This window comes from Helicoverpa zea, chromosome 22 (genome assembly GCF_022581195.2).
Source record: "Helicoverpa zea isolate HzStark_Cry1AcR chromosome 22, ilHelZeax1.1, whole genome shotgun sequence".
NCBI lineage: Eukaryota > Metazoa > Arthropoda > Insecta > Lepidoptera > Noctuidae > Helicoverpa > Helicoverpa zea.
Genome location: NC_061473.1, coordinates 5,124,268 through 5,146,989, shown reverse-complemented (window position 1 = coordinate 5,146,989; position 22,722 = coordinate 5,124,268). Strand labels below are relative to the sequence as shown.

At 40.1% G+C, this 22,722-nt stretch overlaps 1 protein-coding gene across 1 annotated transcript in view; it reads left to right on the top strand.

Annotated features, from left to right (window-relative positions):
* The first annotated feature begins 935 nt into the window (after positions 1–935).
* Positions 936–22,722, top strand: part of LOC124641539 (E3 ubiquitin-protein ligase RNF123-like) — a 30,120-nt gene continuing 8,333 nt past the window's right edge. The window contains exons 1-21 of the mRNA XM_047179637.1: positions 936–1,066; positions 2,985–3,093; positions 3,274–3,343; positions 4,415–4,557; positions 5,434–5,627; positions 11,129–11,254; positions 11,571–11,721; positions 12,146–12,286; positions 12,739–12,921; positions 13,488–13,640; positions 14,268–14,377; positions 14,741–14,859; positions 15,196–15,249; positions 15,611–15,723; positions 16,676–16,795; positions 17,250–17,356; positions 18,850–18,957; positions 19,223–19,311; positions 20,582–20,687; positions 21,049–21,051; positions 22,037–22,184. Coding sequence (XP_047035593.1) covers positions 936–1,066; positions 2,985–3,093; positions 3,274–3,343; positions 4,415–4,557; positions 5,434–5,627; positions 11,129–11,254; positions 11,571–11,721; positions 12,146–12,286; positions 12,739–12,921; positions 13,488–13,640; positions 14,268–14,377; positions 14,741–14,859; positions 15,196–15,249; positions 15,611–15,723; positions 16,676–16,795; positions 17,250–17,356; positions 18,850–18,957; positions 19,223–19,311; positions 20,582–20,687; positions 21,049–21,051; positions 22,037–22,184 — 2,478 coding nt within the window. The remainder of the gene's footprint in view (positions 1,067–2,984; positions 3,094–3,273; positions 3,344–4,414; positions 4,558–5,433; positions 5,628–11,128; positions 11,255–11,570; positions 11,722–12,145; positions 12,287–12,738; positions 12,922–13,487; positions 13,641–14,267; positions 14,378–14,740; positions 14,860–15,195; positions 15,250–15,610; positions 15,724–16,675; positions 16,796–17,249; positions 17,357–18,849; positions 18,958–19,222; positions 19,312–20,581; positions 20,688–21,048; positions 21,052–22,036; positions 22,185–22,722) is intronic.

Sequence of the window (22,722 nt, the reverse complement as noted above, 5' to 3'; positions counted from 1 at the left end):
CCGATATTCACCAAATAAAGCTAGGAACACTCCCGATGAATTTCATTTCAAACAAAAAAACCTAAATACATATCGATTCATCCGTTCTGGATATACAAACACTCATACACGACACACCACACATACATACACACAACCATACGCGTCCAAATTATCATATTACTCTTCATAAAAAGTTTTCATTACAAATAATTTTTGTAAGTACAACAAAAAAAAATCCGATCAAAAAATAAAAAACTTAGGTAAGTTGCGGCTCCCTATCTTCCCTGTTCGGTTCTCCTGACCCCGCGCTGACCTCGGCGTGTGCGATTGGCGCGAAATTCAAATTTTACACATTGAGTGAAGAGTATAGCTTGCGCGACGCGATAGACGCGGAAGTGTAGTGGGCGGAGCTATCTAAAATCAAAAAATCCGCGGTGCGGTCTTAAAATAAACCTTGTTTTACAATAAACCTTTTTGGTAACCGTATCCATCTTCCATCAAAATGACGTGGCGTTTTTGACAATTACTTACCCACCATATGATTTTGAAATATATTTTACAAATAATTTTGTACTGTGAAAACTTTATTATAGTAGCATAAATTACTTTTAGAATTTATTTAAATCCATCTCGTTTTTAAACAATAGAGATATTTTTTTGACTTTCATTTTTGTGTTGTGAAAACTTACCCTCTAGCTTTTGCTCGAAAAATATTGCTTTAAAATTCCTTTTTGATAGTACAGTGTGCATAATGAACTATGAATATATTCTAGCAGATATTTACGGTCTGAGCTAATAGCAAGGACCGAATATTATATTTGCAAAGGAAGGAACCGTCACACCAAGTTAAAATCTCCGTTTCAAAAACCTGTGTAAATTCAAAGCGATTGAAGTTCCGTCGATATTAAAGACTGGTAGAGCATTTTTCGAAGACGGCTGGAACAGGAACACCAATGATGAATGTCCTCCGGTCCATGTTTGGTGTCTGCAGCAGTTCTGCTGAGAAGGGGGAGGTCCATGATACTATCCGGAGAGTATTCGGCAACGAAATGGTCATGAAAGATAATACGGACAGACATTTCCAGTTAGTACATACATCTGCATATTCTACTAATGTTGTAAAGTCGAAAAGTTCGTTCTTGTTTGTTTGGATGAACGCGTTTATCCTAGGAACATTAGATAGATAATTTAGCGAAGAGAAGAACCCTACTTTTTAAACACGTACAATGTAGTTCCTTTGGAGCCCGCATACCGTTTCTTACCGCAAATACGAGCAAACATGATGCAAGCAAATTCAAAGGTTTTAAGACTTCAACATCGCATTGCAATTCATTCGCTTACACCTTTATAATAGATTTCTTTTCTAAACCTTTTGCTATCACCAAACGTTTTGGTATAGTTAGCAGACATTTTCGTCAAATACTTAAACTCCATATCCATTCCATTGTATGCCACGCATATCTACTTATAATAACGTGGCAATTTCAATAATATATCCACAATTATAAATAATTTCCACTTTGCGGCGACAAATGGGCTGAGAATGGAATAAGTAACGCCACCTGGCGATTGTCACCTGTCATTATACCTCTAATAAGCGTGAATAACCTTCAAAGGTCTGTCAAGGAATTTTATCCACGACTGGCTAGTTCGAGGCCAAGGTAGGCTAGACGTAGAAAAATGGCGAACGCAGCAAATCAGTTAATAGCAGGCTTTTCGGAATATAATAATAGCATACCTAAACCTTCTTCATAAATTATACTGTCTACTGGTGAAGATAGTGTACCTAAATAGTTTAGTTTATGGGTACAGAAAGACTTAGCAAATTGTAATCGTAAAAAAGTCTTCTTTGAAAATATATGTGATGATATTGCATGCTATAATAAGGTATAGATAGTTCAACTCAGATTTGCGCGCGGCCCTATGTGTGCGTCGGCTTGTAAATATACAACTTTCATTCGTGTGACAGTGACGTCGTCCGAGCATGACGTGTTCTCATCGCTTTTTGTTATGGGTACAGTCGTTTACGAAAATGTCTAGTTCTTCACGGAGAAAATGTTTTAAGGAGTCAGGTAGCGTTTCAAAAAAATGAAACAACATTCAAAGCTTTTTATTATTACATTTTACAGTTTATCATTATTTTCTCATACGGCTTTTCAAATTGACATTGACAGTATCTAAGAAATAAATGAAGTGAAATATCTAAGATGAATTAAATACTCCTTACATATTTTCTAGCTCGGGGTACGCGGACAATAAATAAATGTGTGGACTAAGAATGTAAAAGACCTATAATTTAGTATAATAATGGAAACAAAATGTGTGGGGAATTTAAAAAAATTATATTGCTTCGCATAATGTCGACCAAAATAAGACGGAAATAATGAAACTCATAAATGAACGTTTAAGTCAAATTGATGAAGGGATGTTGGGTAATACTTGTCGACATGTACAAAAGAAAAAAGAAGAATACTATAGACATTTTGACATGGAGTCAGAATTTATAATTAACATTGGTGAAAGTAGCGAATCCGAAAATTCATCATTTGATTTTTCAAGTAGCGATACAGAATCATTATAAATAAATAAACTAAATTACGTAATAACTGTACTTTAAACAGCCGTATACAACCCCTAAATAACTGTATTTGTACCCGACTGTACCTCTTGTCACGCACACAAAGTCACTGTATATGTACAAGGGTTACCCACACATAGGGCCGCGCGCACGACTGAGTTGAACTTACTATAATGAAAACAGAACGGAGGAAAAACAAAATACGCTTAGTTGTCACAAAGGCATATAAAAGATAATTTCATTAAAAATGTACCTCTATATCTCAAAGTGGATCATTATCCGCCGTTTTACAGTCCAATTGCGGGGCACAAGCCTTTTTTCACATTGAAAAGAATTGTGCTAAGGCTGGATATACATACATATTACTAAATTATGTATAGACCACATATTTCAACGAGCACAAACTAAAACAAATATTTTCCAGAAGGAGTAAATACGTGAGTCACATTCGCGAGAACTTACCCAAGATGTTGGACGCCAAAGTGCTGAGTCACAAGAGTAAGCCAAAGAAACACGCTCCCGTCATACCAGAGGTAAGAACTTTACCGTAACGAGAACACTGTCCTTCACTAATATTTTAAATGCGAAAGTGTGTTTGTGTCGCGATAAAGTAGACAGATAAAGACGAAAAATATAGAGTTTTAGGTACCCTTAAGGAGTATTTTTCAGGGATATCAAATAGGAGTACATAAAACCTATATTATATTTTTCAGACGACAGACACTACAGATGACAGATTTGGACGGATTGGACCGAAAATTGTAGTCTTCGATGCATCAACAGGTGAGCTTGTAGTTTATATTTTCTTTACATGATGTAGTTAGTTTTCAAACGCAATACACACATGGATAAAGACTTTATGTTGTTCTGATATGCGTATAAGCTACGAGTATGTTACTACAAAGTTTCATCAAGATCCATTCAATAGATTCTGCGTAAATAACTAACAAACATACATAGCATTCTTACAAACTTTCGCGATTGTACCTAATATTAAACAACCGCAAATATTACGCTGTAACTTTAAATAAAAAGCTTCTTTGATAACCACTTGAAAACCTCAAGTACCTATTACAAAAAAAAAACACGCTCCACTATTTAACTAAACGAGCAATAATTTTCGGTAGTTATTTGATTCTCATTTGCTAGCGTAGACACGTCATCAAAAGTCCGTTAACATTACGTCACAGAGCTCTGTGCCTGGGTCTAGTGGAATAATTACCGTAATTAGTGATAGTACCAGGCTTGTTGGACAGATCGGTAATTGTAGTTCAATGGTGTGTGGTTTTGTGACTTGGTTGCGGTTATGTAGCTTGTTTTGAGATATTGTCTTAGATATATGTACTTTATTTGCTTGTCAAACCAATAACTTATTGTTTAACATTTAAGTATAATTTGGTGTTTTACATTTTTGAAATCCTTGATGAATAGTTTTTCAGTCGGATCTTTGAGATAAACTTAGAATAAAACCCGAACCTAGGTACCATAGCTAAATACATCAGTCCATAGACAGAACATAGCGCACTATTTTAATTTTAAGGTCTACATTTTATTTTATACCTATGTTTTACAAATAATAAATATTTTGACTTCGACTTTGCCTCGGAACAATTTTATCTCCTGTAAATTACTGCTGCATCATACGTTCCGGATACCAAATATCCTACATACTACGCCAGATTTCAAATCATCTTCATATAAACCTGCATCTCAATGGACAACCACAAACGCAAGACAAATATACAAAATACCCTAAAACCCACCTGAGTTCTTCCTGGACCTATTTCTGTACCAGGGCCATCGTAACTTTTTTGAACAATCACATAAAAAGTACTCTCATACCGTTAACTCCAGGTACCGGCCGCTTGGTCCTGGTGGGAGACGAGAGGGTGAGCGTGCAGGGTCTCTCGAGCTTCGCCACCATCAGGGCGACAGCTTGCGTGTACGCTGGCAGATGGATGTATGAGGTGCAGCTTGGAACTAAGGGGATTATGCAGGTGAGGTAGAAGTTGAGTGTACGAGTATGTTGTTAAATGACGGCAAATAACTTTACCTCATGACGTCGGAAGAAGCCAAAAAAAAAATTGCCGCTATGCCGTCTGTGTGTCTTGCCCGCTAGTGACAGTCAAATTGCCCGTCGAAGGGCATCAAACGCCTGACTTCGGAGGGGTAAAGTTATTTGACGAGAACCGAAAGAAAGGGTTGCAGCTGAGACAAATACAGGCAAACATCGCCATCATCAGGCCATAGCGTCCAAGTAAATCGGTATGATCAGAAATCAGAAATCAGAAATCAGAAATTTTATTTGCTAGAAACAGGTATGGTATTACAAGATGTTACAGTAGGTATGTGTTTCACATGTCTCGCCGTTTAACCGGCATGCAAATATCATTATGACCATTATCATAATGTGGAATTACAATTTAAAAAATCTAAAATAATATTGAATATTAAAACAAAGTCATTAGGCATATTTGACAAACCAAATTATATGTATATAAATAAATGCGATTTAACAAAAAAAAAAAAAAATTACAAATAACTTTCTATATTTCTCGACGTACAAGACATAAATTCAGCTATTGAATAAAAACATTTGTCAATTAGCCATTTCTTAAATTTAATTTTAAATTTTGCAACATTTATATTTTATATTAATTTTGCAACATTTATATTTTTGATGGAACATTTATATTGCATAATGCTTTTTTTCCTTCAACACGTAATAAAACAAGGTCTAACGGTAAAACTGTTTGAAAATGGCATGCTCACATCAAGCCCATCTGACGGTTTCAACTTCAAGATGTCTATGTCCTTAAAAACCCTAATGTTAACCTTTTTCCCAAGACACTTCACATTTTTACTCTCCCCAGATTGGCTGGTGCACTGCCTCCTGCATCTTCTCAATGGACACAGGAGTCGGTGATACGGCGCATTCCTACGCATATGACGGAGGCAGAGTGAGGAAGTGGAATGTAGCCACGTCGCCATATGGCCAGGCCTGGTTGCCTGGTGATGTTATAGGATCCTGTATCGATCTGGATAAAGGGGTTTTGGAATTTTATAGGTAAGAATTTAGTAACACGTTATTTTGAAGTTAAAATTAATAGACTGTTGTTTTCTGGAGGATAAGGCAATAGCTAAAATTTTGCCTATTATGTAAAAGTTTTTCAAGTATTTTTTTACGTATTATCTAAATAAACTTGATCTTAGAAAACTCCCCAGGAGTTGGATAAACTCAGTAACAGAGATGCGTATTAGCATCTGAACAAATTGACAATGTTTTGACATTTTAAAAATAAACCAAACATCTTCTAAAAGCAACACAAACTAACAACACATAAGCACCGAACTTCGCTCAGTAACGAAGTTTCCCAACCTGTTACGTCAATTTCCAGCTTAAACATCAATAATTCAGCTCCTGACTGTATTCCAACGTAAATTGATCAGGAAATTCATCTTCGTGCCGTTCACTCGATGCAATCTCGAGTATGAGAATCGATTTTAGCTATTTTTACCAATTCGAATACAAGGGCATCGAGTTATGTATAACCGTTCAGATTTATTCATGTTTCATTGCCTTGTAAAATGTCAAGGCGAGGACTGAATTCGGAATAGCGTTTCGTATCACGATTTATGGATTGTTAATTTAAGCTATAGTTATAATTCATCATAGTACAAAAGGCTTAAAGAAGAAGATGGTCTTCATAGACAATATTTCCTGAAAAAGCGTACTTTAGGTAGGCTGTTAGCATAAACTCAAGTGTTATTGAAGATGCTTAGAGCAAAGTTACCAGGGCAAAGAAATTGCTTTAGCTCACAATAAATAATAATTCAAATAATAATAATTTTTATTTTTATAATTTAATATTTAAAAATGTAAATTATATTGTGGTGACCTACCTCTTTCGCCACTTATTGGTACTGGCCGGCTGGTTTGGCAGCTACGTTCGTAAAAATGAAGACTTGTCAAACCAGTCGGCAGTCGGTTTTTTCTCTTTGGTAGGAAGAAAATGTATATTTTTATTGTCTCAATTTATCTTGTAAATATTATGTAAATATATCGATGTAAATACCAAACCCATTTATATTTCTTCCTACATTTGGTGACCCTGTCTGAGCACGACAACAATGTCGATCAGCAAAGCCGACGTTGACGGTGCTGAGACTAGCAAAGTCGGCATCGACGCTGCGGAGGCATGCCGCGTGGGCGTGCGAGTTCCACCGTTTTACCCTGAGAAGCCGGCGCTTTGGTTCGCGCAGATGGACGCGCAATTCGCGCTGGCGAACATCAAAACCGACGAGACGAAATACTTCTACGTCACGGGTCACCTCGACCCGAAATACGCCGACGTCGTCGAAGACATAATCGCCAACCCGCCCGCCAGCGATAAGTATGAAAAGCTCAAGGCCGAGCTCATCAAGAGGCAGTCAGCTTCACGCGAGGAGAAGGTGAAGCAGCTTCTCATGCACGAGGAGCTCGGCGACCGGAAGCCGTCGCAGTTTTACCGGCACCTCCTCAACCTCGCCGGTCCAGGTGTTCCCGAGGAGTTTCTGCGGACGATGTGGACGAGCCGTCTGTCAGCAGGTACGCAGACCATAGTGGCGTCGCAATCCAAGCTGGACTTGGCCGAGCTGGCCGAGTTAGCGGACCGTATCCACGTCATCACCGGTCCCGCGCAGGTGGCATCAACAGCTGCCGTCGCCACTGCACCGTCGTCGTCCACCAGCGGTCTGCACGCCGAGATCGCCGCGCTAAACCGGCAGATGCAGAAGATGGCGCTCAAGCTCGAGAGGTTATCCCGCAACAGAAGCCGTTCCCGTAGTCGCTCACGTCACCGGTCCAGCTCCAGAAGATCGCAGTGCTGGTACCACCAGCGGTTCGGTGATAACGCTAAGAAGTGTATTAAACCGTGCGACTACACAACGTCGGGAAATGCGCGGGGCAATCTGTGATGGCGGCCGATGATTGTCCGAGCGCTGGTCGCCTCTTCGTCACCGACCAAAGGTTGAAGATACAGTTTTTGGTTGACACCGGCAGCGACCTCAGTGTATACCCCCGGTCGGCGATTCCGCGACGATTAGGAAAAACAGAGTATGAACTGCGTGCAGCAAACGGCACTGTGATAAACACTTACGGTTTTGTGAGCTTAACATTAAACCTAGGGTTGCGCCGCGACTTCGCCTGGCGATTTATTGTTGCAGACGTTACAAGGGCGATAATAGGTGTGGATTTTTTGTCTTATTATAATTTGGTTGTCGATTGCAGGAACCAACGCCTCATCGACAACCATACTACGCTCTCCACCCCGGCGTCGCCTGTCCGCCGCTCTGATGATGTGTCTTCGGTGAGGGTGAGTCTCGGTGATTCCGCGTTTACACACATACTGCGGGAATATCCCGACATCACTCGACCTCGCGGCATACACGACACATCCAAACACAATACAGTACACCACATTCGTACTACGCCAGGGCCACCAGTATCTTCATCCCCACGCAGATTAGCACCGGACAAATTAAAAATTGCGAAGGCTGAGTTTGATGACATGTTGCGGTCCGGTATCTGCCGTTTATCCGAGTCACCGTGGTCGTCGCCTCTTCACCTCGTTCCTAAAAAGGGCAATAGATGGCGCCCTTGTGGCGACTACAGGATGCTGAACGCACGCACTGTCCCGGATCAATACCCTATCCGGCACATCCAGGACTTCGCGCACAGCTTGTCTGGCTGTACCATCTTCTCGCAGATTGACCTAGTTAAGGCTTATAACCAGATTCCAGTGCATCCGGATGACATCCCGAAGACTGCGATCACGACTCCGTTCGGGCTTTTCGAATTTCCGTTCATGACGTTCGGGCTTCGAAATGCCGCACAGACGTTTCAGCGCTTCGTGGATGAGATGCTCAGGGGTTTGGACTTTACATACGCATATCTTGACGATTTTTTGGTGTTCTCGAAAGACCAAAAGACGCACGAGCTGCACCTGCGTCAGCTGTTCACCAGACTGCGAGAGTATGGTATGGTCATCAACAGTGCTAAGTGCGTCTTTGGTGCGTCGGAGGTTAATTTTTTAGGGTATCACATCTCTTCCAAAGGGACGAGACCGTTGCCTGCCAAAGTTGAGGCTGTCCAGAATTTTCCTGAGCCAAAAACGGTCAGGGAGCTGCGCAGATTCCTCGGGATGCTAAATTTCTACCGCAGGTTCATCCCGAATGCCGCAGCCTGTCAAGCACCTCTCAACAGCCTGCTCTCCGACTCCGTGAAGGGTTCGCACCCTGTCAATTTCACAGCGGACCAACGTGAGGCGTTCCAGGGCTGCAAGGACAGTCTGTGTCGAGCAGCACTGTTGGCGCATCCTGACTGCACCGCCAAGATGGCGCTGGTCACGGATGCGTCTGACAAGGCTATAGGTGCAGTTCTACAGCAGCGTACCGGAGGAGCATGGGAGCCTCTGGCATTCTTTTCCAGGAAGCTGAGCGACGCGCAGGTTAAGTACTCTCCTTACGACCGTGAACTGCTCGCTATTTACGAGAGCGTGAAGTACTTCAGGCATATGCTGGAGGCTCGTGACTTCGTGATCTACACGGACCACAAACCTCTCACATTCGCCTTCACCTCTCGTAAAGAAAACTGTTCCCCACGACAGTTCCGTCACCTGGACCTGATTGCTCAGTTCACTACTGACATCAGGCACATCTCCGGGAAGGATAATGTCGTGGCGGATACCCTTTCGCGGGTTGAGGAGATTACTCAACCTGTGCCCGTCGAGAGGATCGCTGCAGCACAAGAAGATGACCAGGAGCTGCAGCAGCTGCTCGCCGGGGACAACTCACTGCGTCTGCAGTTGGTTAGCGTCCCAGGTTCACAACAGCAGCTGTACTGCGACCTCAGCAGCGGCACGCCTAGACCTTTTGTACCCAAGGAGCTGCGCAGGTCAATTTTTCTCAGCCTGCACTCCTTGAGTCACCCTGGTACTAAGGCGTCTGCCAGGCTGATTGCAGCCCGCTATGTGTGGCCTGGGGTTAGGAAGGACTGTCGTAACTGGGCTCAGAGTTGTCTGGCTTGCCAGCGCTCTAAAACCACACGGCACGTCTCTGCACCACTGCAGACCTTTAAGTTGCCCCAGGCGAGATTTGCCTTCATCCACATTGACCTCATAGGACCTTTGCCGCTGTGTCAAGGTTTCCGGTATTGTCTCACCGCCGTCGATCGCTTTACGCGATGGCCTGAGGCAATACCCCTGGCGGACATCACTGCAGAAACCGTGGCAAAGGCCTTACTGGGTGGATGGATTGCCCGATTCGGCTGCCCATCGGATATCGTTACCGATAGAGGTAGGCAGTTCGAATCGGCCCTCTTTAAGTGCCTATCCGGCATTGCTGGCTTTCAGCATCGTAGGACCACTGCCTACCATCCAGCCTGCAACGGACTGGTGGAGCGATTCCACCGTCAACTGAAGGCTGCAATCACCTGCCACGCAGGCAGCAGTTGGGTGGAATCTCTTCCACTTGTGCTGTTAGGAGTGCGCAGTGCCTTCAAGGAAGACGTACAGGCTTCCGCTGCCGAGTTAGTGTTCGGCCAGCCACTGCGCCTTCCAGGCGAGTTCTTCGACCCGCGGGTCGAGGAAACGGTCGACATGACCGATTACCTTTCTAGGCTTCGGAGTATTGTCCGGAGTTTGCAGCCAGCACCAGCAGTCAGACACAACAGCCGCTTCAAGACATTTGTCTTCAAGGAGCTGGCTACAGCCACGCACGTGTTCCTTAGGGACTGCACTGCTGGTGGTGGTCTGAAACCGGCATACTCTGGACCTCACAAGGTGCTCGAACGAGGTGACAAGGTGTTCAAACTACTGGTGAACGGTAAACAGGTCACAGTATCGATAGACCGCATCAAGCCGGCCTTCATACTGCGTGACCCTGACACCACAGCACACTCACCACACAACACTATCGCACATAACTCACCACAGTCACCACTCGACAATAACACTCATCACTACTCACCTGACGCGGATAACCGAGGCTTACCTTCGGCTGACGATGGCGTCATCAGAACGACGCGGTCAGGACGTCGCGTCCACTTCCCAGCTTATTATCGCCCTTGAAGGTCTCTGGGGGGGGGTGATGTGGTGACCTACCTCTTTCGCCACTTATTGGTACTGGCCGGCTGGTTTGGCAGCTACGTTCGTAAAAATGAAGACTTGTCAAACCAGTCGGCAGTCGGTTTTTTCTCTTTGGTAGGAAGAAAATGTATATTTTTATTGTCTCAATTTATCTTGTAAATATTATGTAAATATATCGATGTAAATACCAAACCCATTTATATTTCTTCCTACAATATGTTATGAAATAAATAAATAAACTACCAAATTCAAATAATATTATTCAAATATAGACTTTATATATAGCTCTTTAGATATACTTTACATTGGCAATATGACAATCTGACGTCGGTAAGCACGCTTGCCCTATTGTTTCGGTATCCCCTTTTTGGAGTTTGCATCTTCTAATACAAGCCGAATCCTGCCCGATTACATAAGTCTTAAAACATATTTTTGCGTATAGGAATGGCATATCAATGGGCTTGGCATTCGACAAGGTGACCCATGGAGCTGGACTGGCATACTTCCCGGCCGTCTCACTGGCGATGCAAGAACACCTGTATGCAAACTTCGGACATGTGCCGTTTGTGTGAGTAGAAAATATTTGCTATGCAAGATTTGAATCTATATGAAAGAGAAGAGAGTCTACTTTAGTTCTGCCTTTTTTCTCGGTATGTCAAATACGATAGATTGGTTATTACTTTGGGGGTCGTTACAGGTAATCAGAGTCCTCACTAAGGGGATATCCAGGTATGGGTTAAAGTGGTCAGATATGCAGTGTTTCCATGATCTTTTTCACGGGCGTAGAGCTACGTCCAGCTGCTTCCAGTGATAATGGAAGCCCGACCCCAACATAGTTCGGAAAAGGCTAGGCTAATGGTGACATTCTATTTACTTTCCAACAGTTTCCCAGTAGAAGGTTATGCAGCTCTACAGGCTCCGCCTAACCGAGAGTGCGCGCGCGCAGCGTTACTGTTCAAGTCTTTAGACGCCTTGCTGGATGAACTGGCGCGACCTTCAGATATGAAGACTTCACTCACTGCTAGGAGTAGTAAGGTATAGTCAATTTGTGTGATTTACCCTATGTAACATCTTTGAATGGGTAGTATGTTTTATGTGAATAAATAATTCTAAATACTTTTGAATCCTTTAAATGTGAGGTTTGTATTTGAGCTTCATATCCTTGCCAAAAATGTAGATTTCAATAATAAATATTTCCATAGTTATAGATACCTTACCTTCACTGAAGAATTTTTTTCTACAAATCTCTAGAACACAAATGTGGACATACATTTGCACGAATATCTCTGCGGACCTAGAGAGTTTCCATAAAAGTTAAAATCCGATTTTAACTTTAACCCTTAAAATAGTTTCAACGCAACAAGTAACGCAGTGTTCTGAGCCGACATAAAGTTTGGCGAGAACCATATTAGAAAACTAATTACTTCTTGATATGATATGATATGATACCTTTATCCAGTCGAAATCAGACTCTTCGAAAGCAGCTGAAGAGGAAGTGGCATTAAGAATCCACAGTTCAGGGTCTGTGTACAGTCCGCGAGCTTCACCACACGCCATAGTGGATGCACAGAATACGGAGGTCAGGAAGATGTCTAAAAAGGTACGGAATATTTTTATCTCCTTGGCTTATTTTGTTGATTTAACTTAGCAGTTTAAGTTCAGCTCTAATCTTACTAAATATAACTTCATTTACATATTTTAGAATAGTTTTTTTTTTATAAGAAAGTGATCAAATACCCTATATAGGTCCCCTATCCTCCAAATGCTCTTTGCTTTCATGTTCATAATAATCGCCTGAAGCTACCTGCCATCCAAAACCAGGTCCAATTTTAGTGATATCTTAGCTACTTTACCAATAGCATAACATTTGAGTCTTCTTCTGTCCGTACAGTTGCTAATATTTTTAATTCTATCCATTCATCCTATTCCCTCTTTTTTCTTAACTTGTAACCTTTCATATGTATTCATATTTACATTCTGCAGATTTCAATAACCTAGCTTTATAAAGATTATTGAATCCTATATCACTATATGTTTAACGATCGTCTCCAGGCCTTCCTTATGTCTCTATCACGGCTAGTGGTAGTAGAATTAGGCACAGTCCTCCGCCTTTCGTACGTTGTGGTAGCTGAACTGCTCCCTCGTCTCCGAGGCCTCATCGGCTTGAAGAGCAGGAGCATACACACTGATCAGCACGCTGCTGAGTTCTATGTCAAGTGCAAGGACGAGAATTTTGTTAGTAGATTGTTCTATGTGTTTTTGGAATTGTAAAAATACATATCAGGTGTGTCGTGCCTAATCACATTAAATTAAATACGTTAATATACTGGTTAATATGTGTCGATTAGCACAAAGAAAAAAAACGCCATAGAATATTATAAAGTATATGTGATACCTAAGATTTAATGTGCTTAGGTACGACACACCCGATATAAAGTTCTGGATAATGTTTATACACTACCTTTGAGTAGAGAGTTCTGTAATGTGTTTTAACTTACAGAAAAACATAGGTACCTATACGATATTATGTAATCCCTGCCGGTTTCAAAACTGACCTTTAGGCTCGAGTTAAAAATGTCTGGTAATGGGGTCAGTTTCTAAAATTACACTCGTTAACTAAACATTATTTAAATGAATATGTGGAATTGGTTTGAATCTTTTCTTCGCGAGATAATCGAGATATTTAGGTCTTTTAATCTTGAATTAGTCTAACAATTTGCTTAATTTGAATAATTGCTTTTTAAGTATTACATTTGGTTCCTACGTACTTAATTGTTTTCTTCTTCTTCTTGGGGGAATAGGTGGGTCTTGCAGCAAAACTTCTAGCGCAGCCTCAACCACGGCTTTGCATGATGCTGGACTTGCTGTGGACGTTTCTAGACGAATCCGCGTTGTGTGATGTCTTAGAACATTGTGTGGTCAGAGAGTGTCTGCTCTTTGATTTGGTGTCACAGGTAATATAATGCATGTTAACTCTACATCTTCTTTATACATAAATATATAATATACTTCTTTACACAAAATGAATCCGCATATCCCTTGGTCACGCTTCACAACATCTTGGGACGCTGGTGAAACCGCAGGAAATCGGCCAGTTTCTAGATAAATAAGAAGTCAAAATATTGCTTAGATTCATAGTTTTTCAGAAGATTCACTCCTCTTCAGGAGTATTAATTAATTCATGGCATATGCTTAAGGCATTTTTTGTCCTATAGATCGAGGCTTCCAACCATCTTCTAGGTCTATATTATTAAATACTAGCTTCCGCCAGCGGCTTCGCCCGCGTGGTGTGTTGATAAAAAGTAGCCTATGTGTTTATCCAGGGTATCACCTATCTACATACCAAATTTCAATCAAATCGGTCCAGCCGTTTTTGCGTGATTGAATAACAAACATACATCCATACATTCTCACAAACTTTCACGTTTATAATATAAGTAGGATTTGGAAAAACCTAACCGTATTGGTAGGTAACTTTCGTTGGATTGCGAGGTAAGCCTCTTACATTTGCGAAAAGAGCCAGTCAATATTGGCACAATCTTTCAATCCCATGTAATAGCTCTTTTCCTGGTGTTTTCCAGGACATGTACTTCAACCAGCAGATGGAAGGGGTATTCGTATTGTGCGGTATGATGCAGCATCGGGAGACACGGCACCATCTCGTCAAATACGTGTTCTTCAATAAGATCACGTGAGAACATATTAAAATAAGATTCTCTTTCTATACTGCTGAATTTAATAATCTGTCTGTGTGTAGAGTTGCTTCTAGAGATTGAGTTTTGAGCCCTATGATATGTAATGTCAACTGCCTGTCTTTAGTAGGCAAATCAACGATTCAGAAATCAACGATAGATTAGTTACTGAAATCCGCCGATAGTTTATTCTCTATTAGTTATGAGTGTCTTCTGAGCTTCTTGGGTTATAAGGAAAATTACATGAACATTGCGGTTTAGACTGAAAAAGTACCTAATGCTTAGTATATAACCAAAATTCCAGTACTTTTGCGCAAAGAGGTTTATATTTAATCCAATATAACTTCTTTCACAACTTCCAGGTTCGACAATTTCCTAAACGTGAAGTGTCCAGATGACACAGTGCTGCGAACTGTCATCAGAAAACCGTGGTGGCAGCGACCCACCTCCGTACAGGGGGAGACAGACCCTAGGATAGCTGGTAACCAACACATTAATTAAATGACGTAGCAATAGGGAATAATTGAGTCTCCCTAAAACTGCCAATCTTAAAAGTAGTTTTTTATGAGTTTTGGGAAGTAGAATATATGAGCTACAAAATCTCACCATTCAGCAAGCGTTTTCCTATGTTGAGGTCGTTTAATGAAATCTTAGTATGATAATTAATCTTTTGTTTAACAGTTCTTATCATTTAGAGACAAAACGCTAGGCGCTAGACTATTTACACTTTTATCAAAATATATTTCGTAAAATATATTTACGGGCAAAACAAAAATAGCAAAGGTTATGTAGTCTACATATTGTTATTTATTCACAGAAATGGCTGAGAAGGGCACCATTAAGCGGTCACCTTTCGCGCCAACCGGGACAGGTAATATCTAATATCTGAATCTTTTATTAGGTAAATGTACAAGTATACATATGCAACGCATTGTTTTTTGGATAATATATTTAGTCGTTTAACTATGACATGTTATGTTATTAGTAAATAGAATGGATTTAGCAAAAATATCACTAATATCAATTAGCGCGTTTACACATTGCGCTGCAGAGTGTGAGGTACCGCCACAGCTGTGGCGTCATGTGTAAACGCCCTAAAGCCCTTAAGTGTCTCATATTTTTGTAACACCTATATAAAATTGCGAATTTAGGAACAAACCGATTTATAGCACGCATAACTATGTTACCGAAGTAACTACATACAACTAATTGAACTATTCAAATAATTTCAGAGAAAATATCTAAACTACTGCCGACAGTGCAAGACGACTCAGCTTTGGAAGCACAGTACAGAGAGGACTGCAGTAAGATCACGAAAGCGGTAGCTCCCTTGGAACAAGTACAGGTAAAATAAGCTAAATAAATAAGCAAATAATAAGTACCAGATAAAATATCATTTCAGAGTGCAGGTGCAGGTGGGTTCTGAATGCATCTCGTATTTTTGTTGAAAAGAACCTAACATAAAATAATTCACAATCATAATCCTGACCATAGCATCAGCTTTTTCAATAAATATGCAACAATTTCGATATCTTGCTTACCTACGAAGGTAATAAAACGCTAGATTGATTGAAGAAGAGTAATGGAATAGTTTATTTCTCTTTTTCTTTAGGTTACATCTAACCATGACAAGGCAACCAATAACTACAAAGCAAAAGGCACTATATCTAAAAATAAAACCGTTTATATTTATAGCATATTTATGCCAGCTGAACCAATACTAACTACCTACAAGCATACCGATACAACATGCCAAAACCCGTGACCTCTAGGAAGGCCTAACACATAAAGTTCACGGTCGATTCGCGAAAAAACGTTTTGCTTTTGGCGCCTTTCCCGCATTGGACGGTTGTTATGCAAAATAACTGGCAGATGCAGTTATTGCATTGCAGAAAATTCAGTGTGCCTTGAAGGCAAGTACTTAGGTCTAGACTATGGTGTACAAAAGTGTTTAAACAACCAATAGATTTTCGTTTTTGAAAACATCTCGTCTTTTCCCAATTCGCAAAGTGTCACTGAGCGAAGAAATTGTATTGGTTGTTAAATATTTCCCCGCTCCGCTCCACTTTTCAAAAATTCTAAACTAGTCTTACAGAAGGAAAATAAATAAGCAGAACATGATTTTCTTGCCTATTTTTTTCAAAATTGAGAAAATCCATCGTAGCATCTCCAAAGTAGTGAAGTCATCAAGAATAGTGCCCCAAATCCAATTGTTTTTGTCTGCAATGAATTTTCTTCAAGATCAAAGAAACTCTGAATTAGGTGGCCTATATATTAAAGTACATTTTTGGCAACAGCTAGAGTTCCTCCTGCTTCTGCTGGACAACACTGACGGCACGAACATGGTGCCCTCCACCAGGAAGATATTCCTGGAGAAGTTCCGACGGTATATCATGGACAACTGCATTCTCGATATGGTAATCTGAACATTATTTGTTTTTTCCTCTGAAGTTCTTTAAATGAGGAATTTATTTAGTGTAATATGGACGAATAAATTATATAGAAAAGTGGGGAAAGGTATCAGTCAGATTACAAAGAGACGACCTCGATGGCGCAATGGTCACCATGCCTGACTGCCGAATCTGAGGTCCCGGGTTCGATTCCCGGTTCGGTCGACATTTGTGTGATGAACATGCTTGTTGGCTGTGGTCTGGATGTTACATGTATTTATAAATATGTATACCTACATGGTGGCTATGTGTAGTTTATCAGTTGTGTTAGCACCCATAACACAAATTAATTAATAACTTAGCATGGGGCTAACCGACCGTGTGTGAAAAGGTGTCCCGATATTATTTAAATTGTACTTGGTTCTATTTATTTCGGGTAACCGAATTTCGCGATAAAAAGTGTCAGGAGGCCATATTTCAGAGGCTGTTCAACATCTCGCGGAATTCGCCGGCGATATCGTGGTGCTGCCACTCGAGGCTCCTCACTGCTGTGTTGAGGCTGTGGAATGAAAACCCTATTGGGAATCCGTAAGATTTTCTTGTGACTTTATGATAATGTGTAGTAACTCAGTTACATATATGTATGTCTGACTAGATATATACTTGTACAACAGACTTGTCTACATGTTACAATTAAAACTGACAAGTTTTCCAGCTCTGAAATTGTTTCGTTCATTTAAAAGAGAGTGAAACGATTGGAAAACAGCTAGTATACTTTAATTCATAATGATAGTTGTCTAGTGCTCAATTGTTAACCAATTTGGATGTCCTTTTATTTTTTTTTAATCCTTTATTTCAGGCAACTAGGGCCCATAAAAATACAAATACACATATATCGTACATTACAATACTTATAAACTAATACATAAAAATTCACCATATCAATATATATATACAATACTATATCTATAAAAACTTTGATAGCTTTGATAGCTCAAATCATTTGCATCTAATGCAGTATGTATTTTAATAAAATAACGAAACCCTACCAAAAAACACCATCCAATTGAAAATAAAAATGTCATCTAAAACTATTTTCCGAATAGCCCATTTTATTCACTTTCCAAAATCCCGCTAAAAGGACAGCCCTTACATAATATAACAATATATTTGAATAAACTGCACCCTCATATATCAAGCTAACTGATAAGGGTAACACCATGGAGAACAAAAGACTAGCGGAGATGTCATAACGCAAAAAATAAAAAAGACAGTAGCGCGCCTAAATGCGGGTGTTCGGGAGACGAGGCACGTTACTAGCTCCGCCCTTATACGCCTTTTGGGGAACCCATCCATTATTTTCAAAATAAAATCACCAATCAATCAAGACCAATCTTTGACAGATTGGTTTTGATTTGACAAGGACTCTGAACGTCTCGTTAGTTCTACCTCTAGTAACTGACTGATCACGCCTTCTATACGTTGCTTGACCTACAAGCAGGCGCCTGACCCATATTCCTTATGACATCTCCGCTATATTTCTTTTCTCCGTGGGTTTAGCTTATCTTTAAATAGAAATTCACACGTCTCTTCCTCGGGGTGATATAGCATTCCGTGTTAGAATGTTTTATATCGCTCTAAAGTTACAGTGAGATAGAAAGAATTCACTTTATTGCATTTATGTATCTTGTACAAGTGTACGTCTTTTAGGCGAGTATAGAATTTGAGATTGGACTGTCTTGTCTCACACAAATGCAGCTTTAAAATTCTTATCTCCATACACAGAATTCTGATTTGACACAGGCACAAAATATTAATAACATTCATCATATAGAATATCAGTGATCATCATTAGCCCCTTTTCTTTAACACAGCTGTTTATTTTGAAAATTAAAAGTGAATGAGTAAACAGTTGCGTTAAGAAAACTGACATTTATGTTGACGCTAATTTCAATCTTAGTCTTGGACTTTTCACAAAAATATCTCATTATTTTCTAAACTACATTTTACAGTTTGTACATAAAGTAGAAATTAAATAAACTCTTACACACGCCGTATATTTAAAAGACATTTATTTCTAGACATACAAACCCCCACTTGCCGGCTCGAACGTTTATTGACGGAGAACTGGACTTCTACAACGTTGACCGTCTTGGTGGAGTATTGCCCTTTCTAGTCAGGACATTGAGGTAAGAAAGACAAAAATTGACGGAAAAAGTACTTGTAAATCTCCATATCTAATTTATAGAGAGCTGTGGCTTTGCCTATTACATAGCTAGTCTAAAGTCTGAGAAAGGACATTGGGTACTTTTTTATCCAAGTGCAGGAAATAGTACCGTGGGAACTCTGGGAACCGCGGAGAAGAGCTTGTTTAGCCTGTACGATTGGGCTGTATTGTAGAGGTTAATGTAATCGCTACTGTCGGAACCTTTAATAAATACCAATTTTTGACAGACAAGACCTAGTGGGTGTTTTGGGAGAAGACAATCCATTCATACAGAGTTTTGAACCTAACTACAATCGCGCTGGAGGAATTGATACAGGTAAGGTACAACAAACACTTATTACTTACAAATATGTAGGTAAATTCATCTCAGTTACACTATTTCGGGTCGGAGGGGTCGGAGAAATACAACCAGCATTATAGATCTCGTCGAACTCAATATCTTAAACAAAAATGGTGTGATTTGCACAATGTGCCGCGCTGCCATAGAGTTTGACGAGAACTGTACCTTCCCTTAATTGCTATCAAGCAGCGTTTCTGTGTTTAATAGATCACCGCACAATTGGCACGTGAGATATGCTATTCTCTGATAGCAGGTCATCTGTGATCCTTTTGTAACCGCTTATCTTCATGTGCAATAGTAACCACATACATAGTTAGTGTTAGGTCATAAAATGGCTGCCGTATTTAGTCTAGAAATTAATTGACTGTAAAATACTACAAAGTAGGTACTACCCGAGCTACAAGAAGGAAAATGGGATATGAATGGAGGATATTGATAACTATCCGACCTACAAACTGAACCAATCCCGTACTGGTTGGTGTAACCAAATGGCAATATTGCAGCATTTTTTTTATATAATTTCATTGTATAGAGGTGCCCCGACTGGCCGATCAGGCTTGGGAGGCTGGCGCGCGACGGTCGCGGTCAGTCCATCACAACTCGCCGCGCGGTTGGTCCCACAACGACTCGCTTTTGTTAAGGACCCTGGACTACTCGCCGACTTGGAGTGGTCATTTGATATAACATCATGACTTTAGAATTACTGTGTCTTAACAAGGGTATTGGGTTGCCCGAGTAAATGGGTTGAGGAGGTCAGATAGGCAGTCGCTCCTTGTAAAACACTGGTACTCAGCTGCATCCGGTTAGACTGGAAGCCGACCCCAACATAGTTAGGAAAAGGCTCGGGCGAAGATGATGACTTTAAAGTTACTGTGTACCTGAACGTACTTAGTGGTTTTGAAAGACGGTTCTATTTTATATCCTATGTTAGGAAAAGGAAAACGAACCTAAAAAACAAAAGAAAAGACTAGGCAGATTATGATGTAGCTGTAGCTATTGTCAGAAATGAGCTCAAACTAGAGGCTGCTACTGAGAAATTGTACATTTTTTCTTCAATAAAGAAAATAATAATAACCTACTTGTGCCTACCTGCCTACTGTAAGCGCTAACAATGTACGCAGTCCTTTTAACTAGTTCATTCACCATTCCTGCCCCTTCGACAAACAATTTTCAGGTCATCATGATCTTCAGAAATATGGATAGAACATTTGCAATCCTTGATCATTCTACCATTGAACGTCACCAGGTGTTAGTGACATGGCTGCCGGGTCGCCAGGGTTAGCGACCTTGCCTCAGGTCATCTCCTCAATGGCGAGGTTCATGCATCCTCCGATGCCACCGGTGCCTAACAGGTACTGTATTATTTTATATATCAATGATTTTACTTGAAGTGAGAGCATGGTTAATGTATGTAGGTAGATGGTATTTTAAAAGGGAAATACATAGAAAACTATTAGGATTATGTAAGCCCGGTTTCACTGATTACTGATAAAGTGTCAGGTATCTACCCGATAGAGGCTGCTTATAATTTCTGCCAGGTACTACTATCCGAGAACTGTGAAACCAAAAGATATAATATATCCGTGAGATAGCTTCCTGATAGGCTATGCTATATAATATTATAAAATATGTAACAACCTTCTCCCATATAAAATAATCTCTTTGGCCTTCCACAATTTTGTACTTTCCACTTTTAAACTTAGACCTATTAAGCTTGTAATGTAGACATTCTGAAATTTCCCAACAAGGCTGTATTTTAGTGCAGTGAAAATTGGCCTCTAACCAAAATTGGTTAGCTGGCATTTACTAAAGAGATAGCTGTTGAACAAAAATGCAATAAAGCTACGTAGCGTCCGGCTACGGCGTAGCCACTGCTACGGCGTAGCATTCTGGCGATAAAGTATTTTTTATTTATTACTAGGCGTTTTCCCGCGGTTTCGCGCCCGTCCCTTAGGAACTATTACTGATACTGGGATAAAATATAGCCTATGCTACTCGTGAAGAGTGTAGCTTTCCAACAGTGGAAGAAATTTTCAAATGGGTTCAGAATTTCCGGAGCTTTAAGGGTACAAACAAACGTAGAAAAAAATGCTTCCTGTGTATTAAAAAGTAGCTTGTAAATACTTCAAAATTACATACATTTTCAAAATATCATGAAAATAAGATACTGCATAGCAACATTTCAAAATGTAATTCCCATTGCACCTAAAACTTCGACTTCTCGGCTTAACACGAATTTCTGGGAATCCGCACAGTACCCGTCAAAATACGAACAGTTGTTTGATTAAAATCCATACACGTGGCTTGGATCAAAATATTCCATACAAACTTGTTGTAAGCAAATTCTGCTGTTTCGTAGAAATTGATTTGTTTATTTTATTTTTCAGTTTGATAATAGGAAGTTTTTGTGCGTTTTTTTTTTTAAGTTTGGTTCACTATTTTATTAGCCAAAAAAGCAATCATGAGTAAAACACGTAGTAAAAATATTGCCGATGAATTCCATTTCAGACTGTATGTACGTGCCTATTTCGATTCGTAACTTAAATACCGACAAACCTATTTAAATGAGATTTAAGTAGCTTTTAACTTTTAACAAAAGTAAAAAAAATATTGTCCATTTAAAAGTATTCATGTAAGTCATATAATATATATTTTTTGTAATGTCACCAAAGATTTCTGACTCCATAACCTGTCCATACAGAACAACAGGTGAAACAGCGCTGGCACTCAAAGGCACGAGGTCCATGATGCCTGGTGCTGGCTCCATTGACATCAGGTCGGCATACCTTCGCCTGGTCGACGGCCTGCTCGCCTTGTACCATGGGGCGGCTATCAAGCATGCTGAGAAGGTATGTATGGGGATGAAAGGGGATATATTGCTGAATGAACGTTCTGTTATTCTATTTGCTTCTTTTATTTTAGGGAAAGTAGGAAACAAATAAAAACATTGATCACAATGAATAGATGTAAATGGCTCAGTTATTGTAGTAATAAAAAGTCTTAATAATAACCATCAACCATCTATATTTATACATAATTATGCTAGAAAGATATATAAACGTGGGTGATATTTTTCGCACTTAAATGATTCTCTGAAGCGGTCATCTTCTTCATACAAAGTCATAAAAAGGAGGAAATTATCAAGTCTGGAATTTGAACCTTTACTTAATTTTGATTGTTTTAAAAGCCGAAACCGCCCAAACGTTTTGATGTTAAAAACCACATTGTCTCTGTCACGTACAATAAAGTTTACAACTTGTCTGTATGTCTATGCACAGTAGCGTGTCCCACGACTATAAACCTCGTGGTCACGTCTCGCCTGCACACCGCGTGGTATGCAGTTTACTGATGTTTCTGTTTGCTTTGAACATCTGTTAGCCTGTAAAA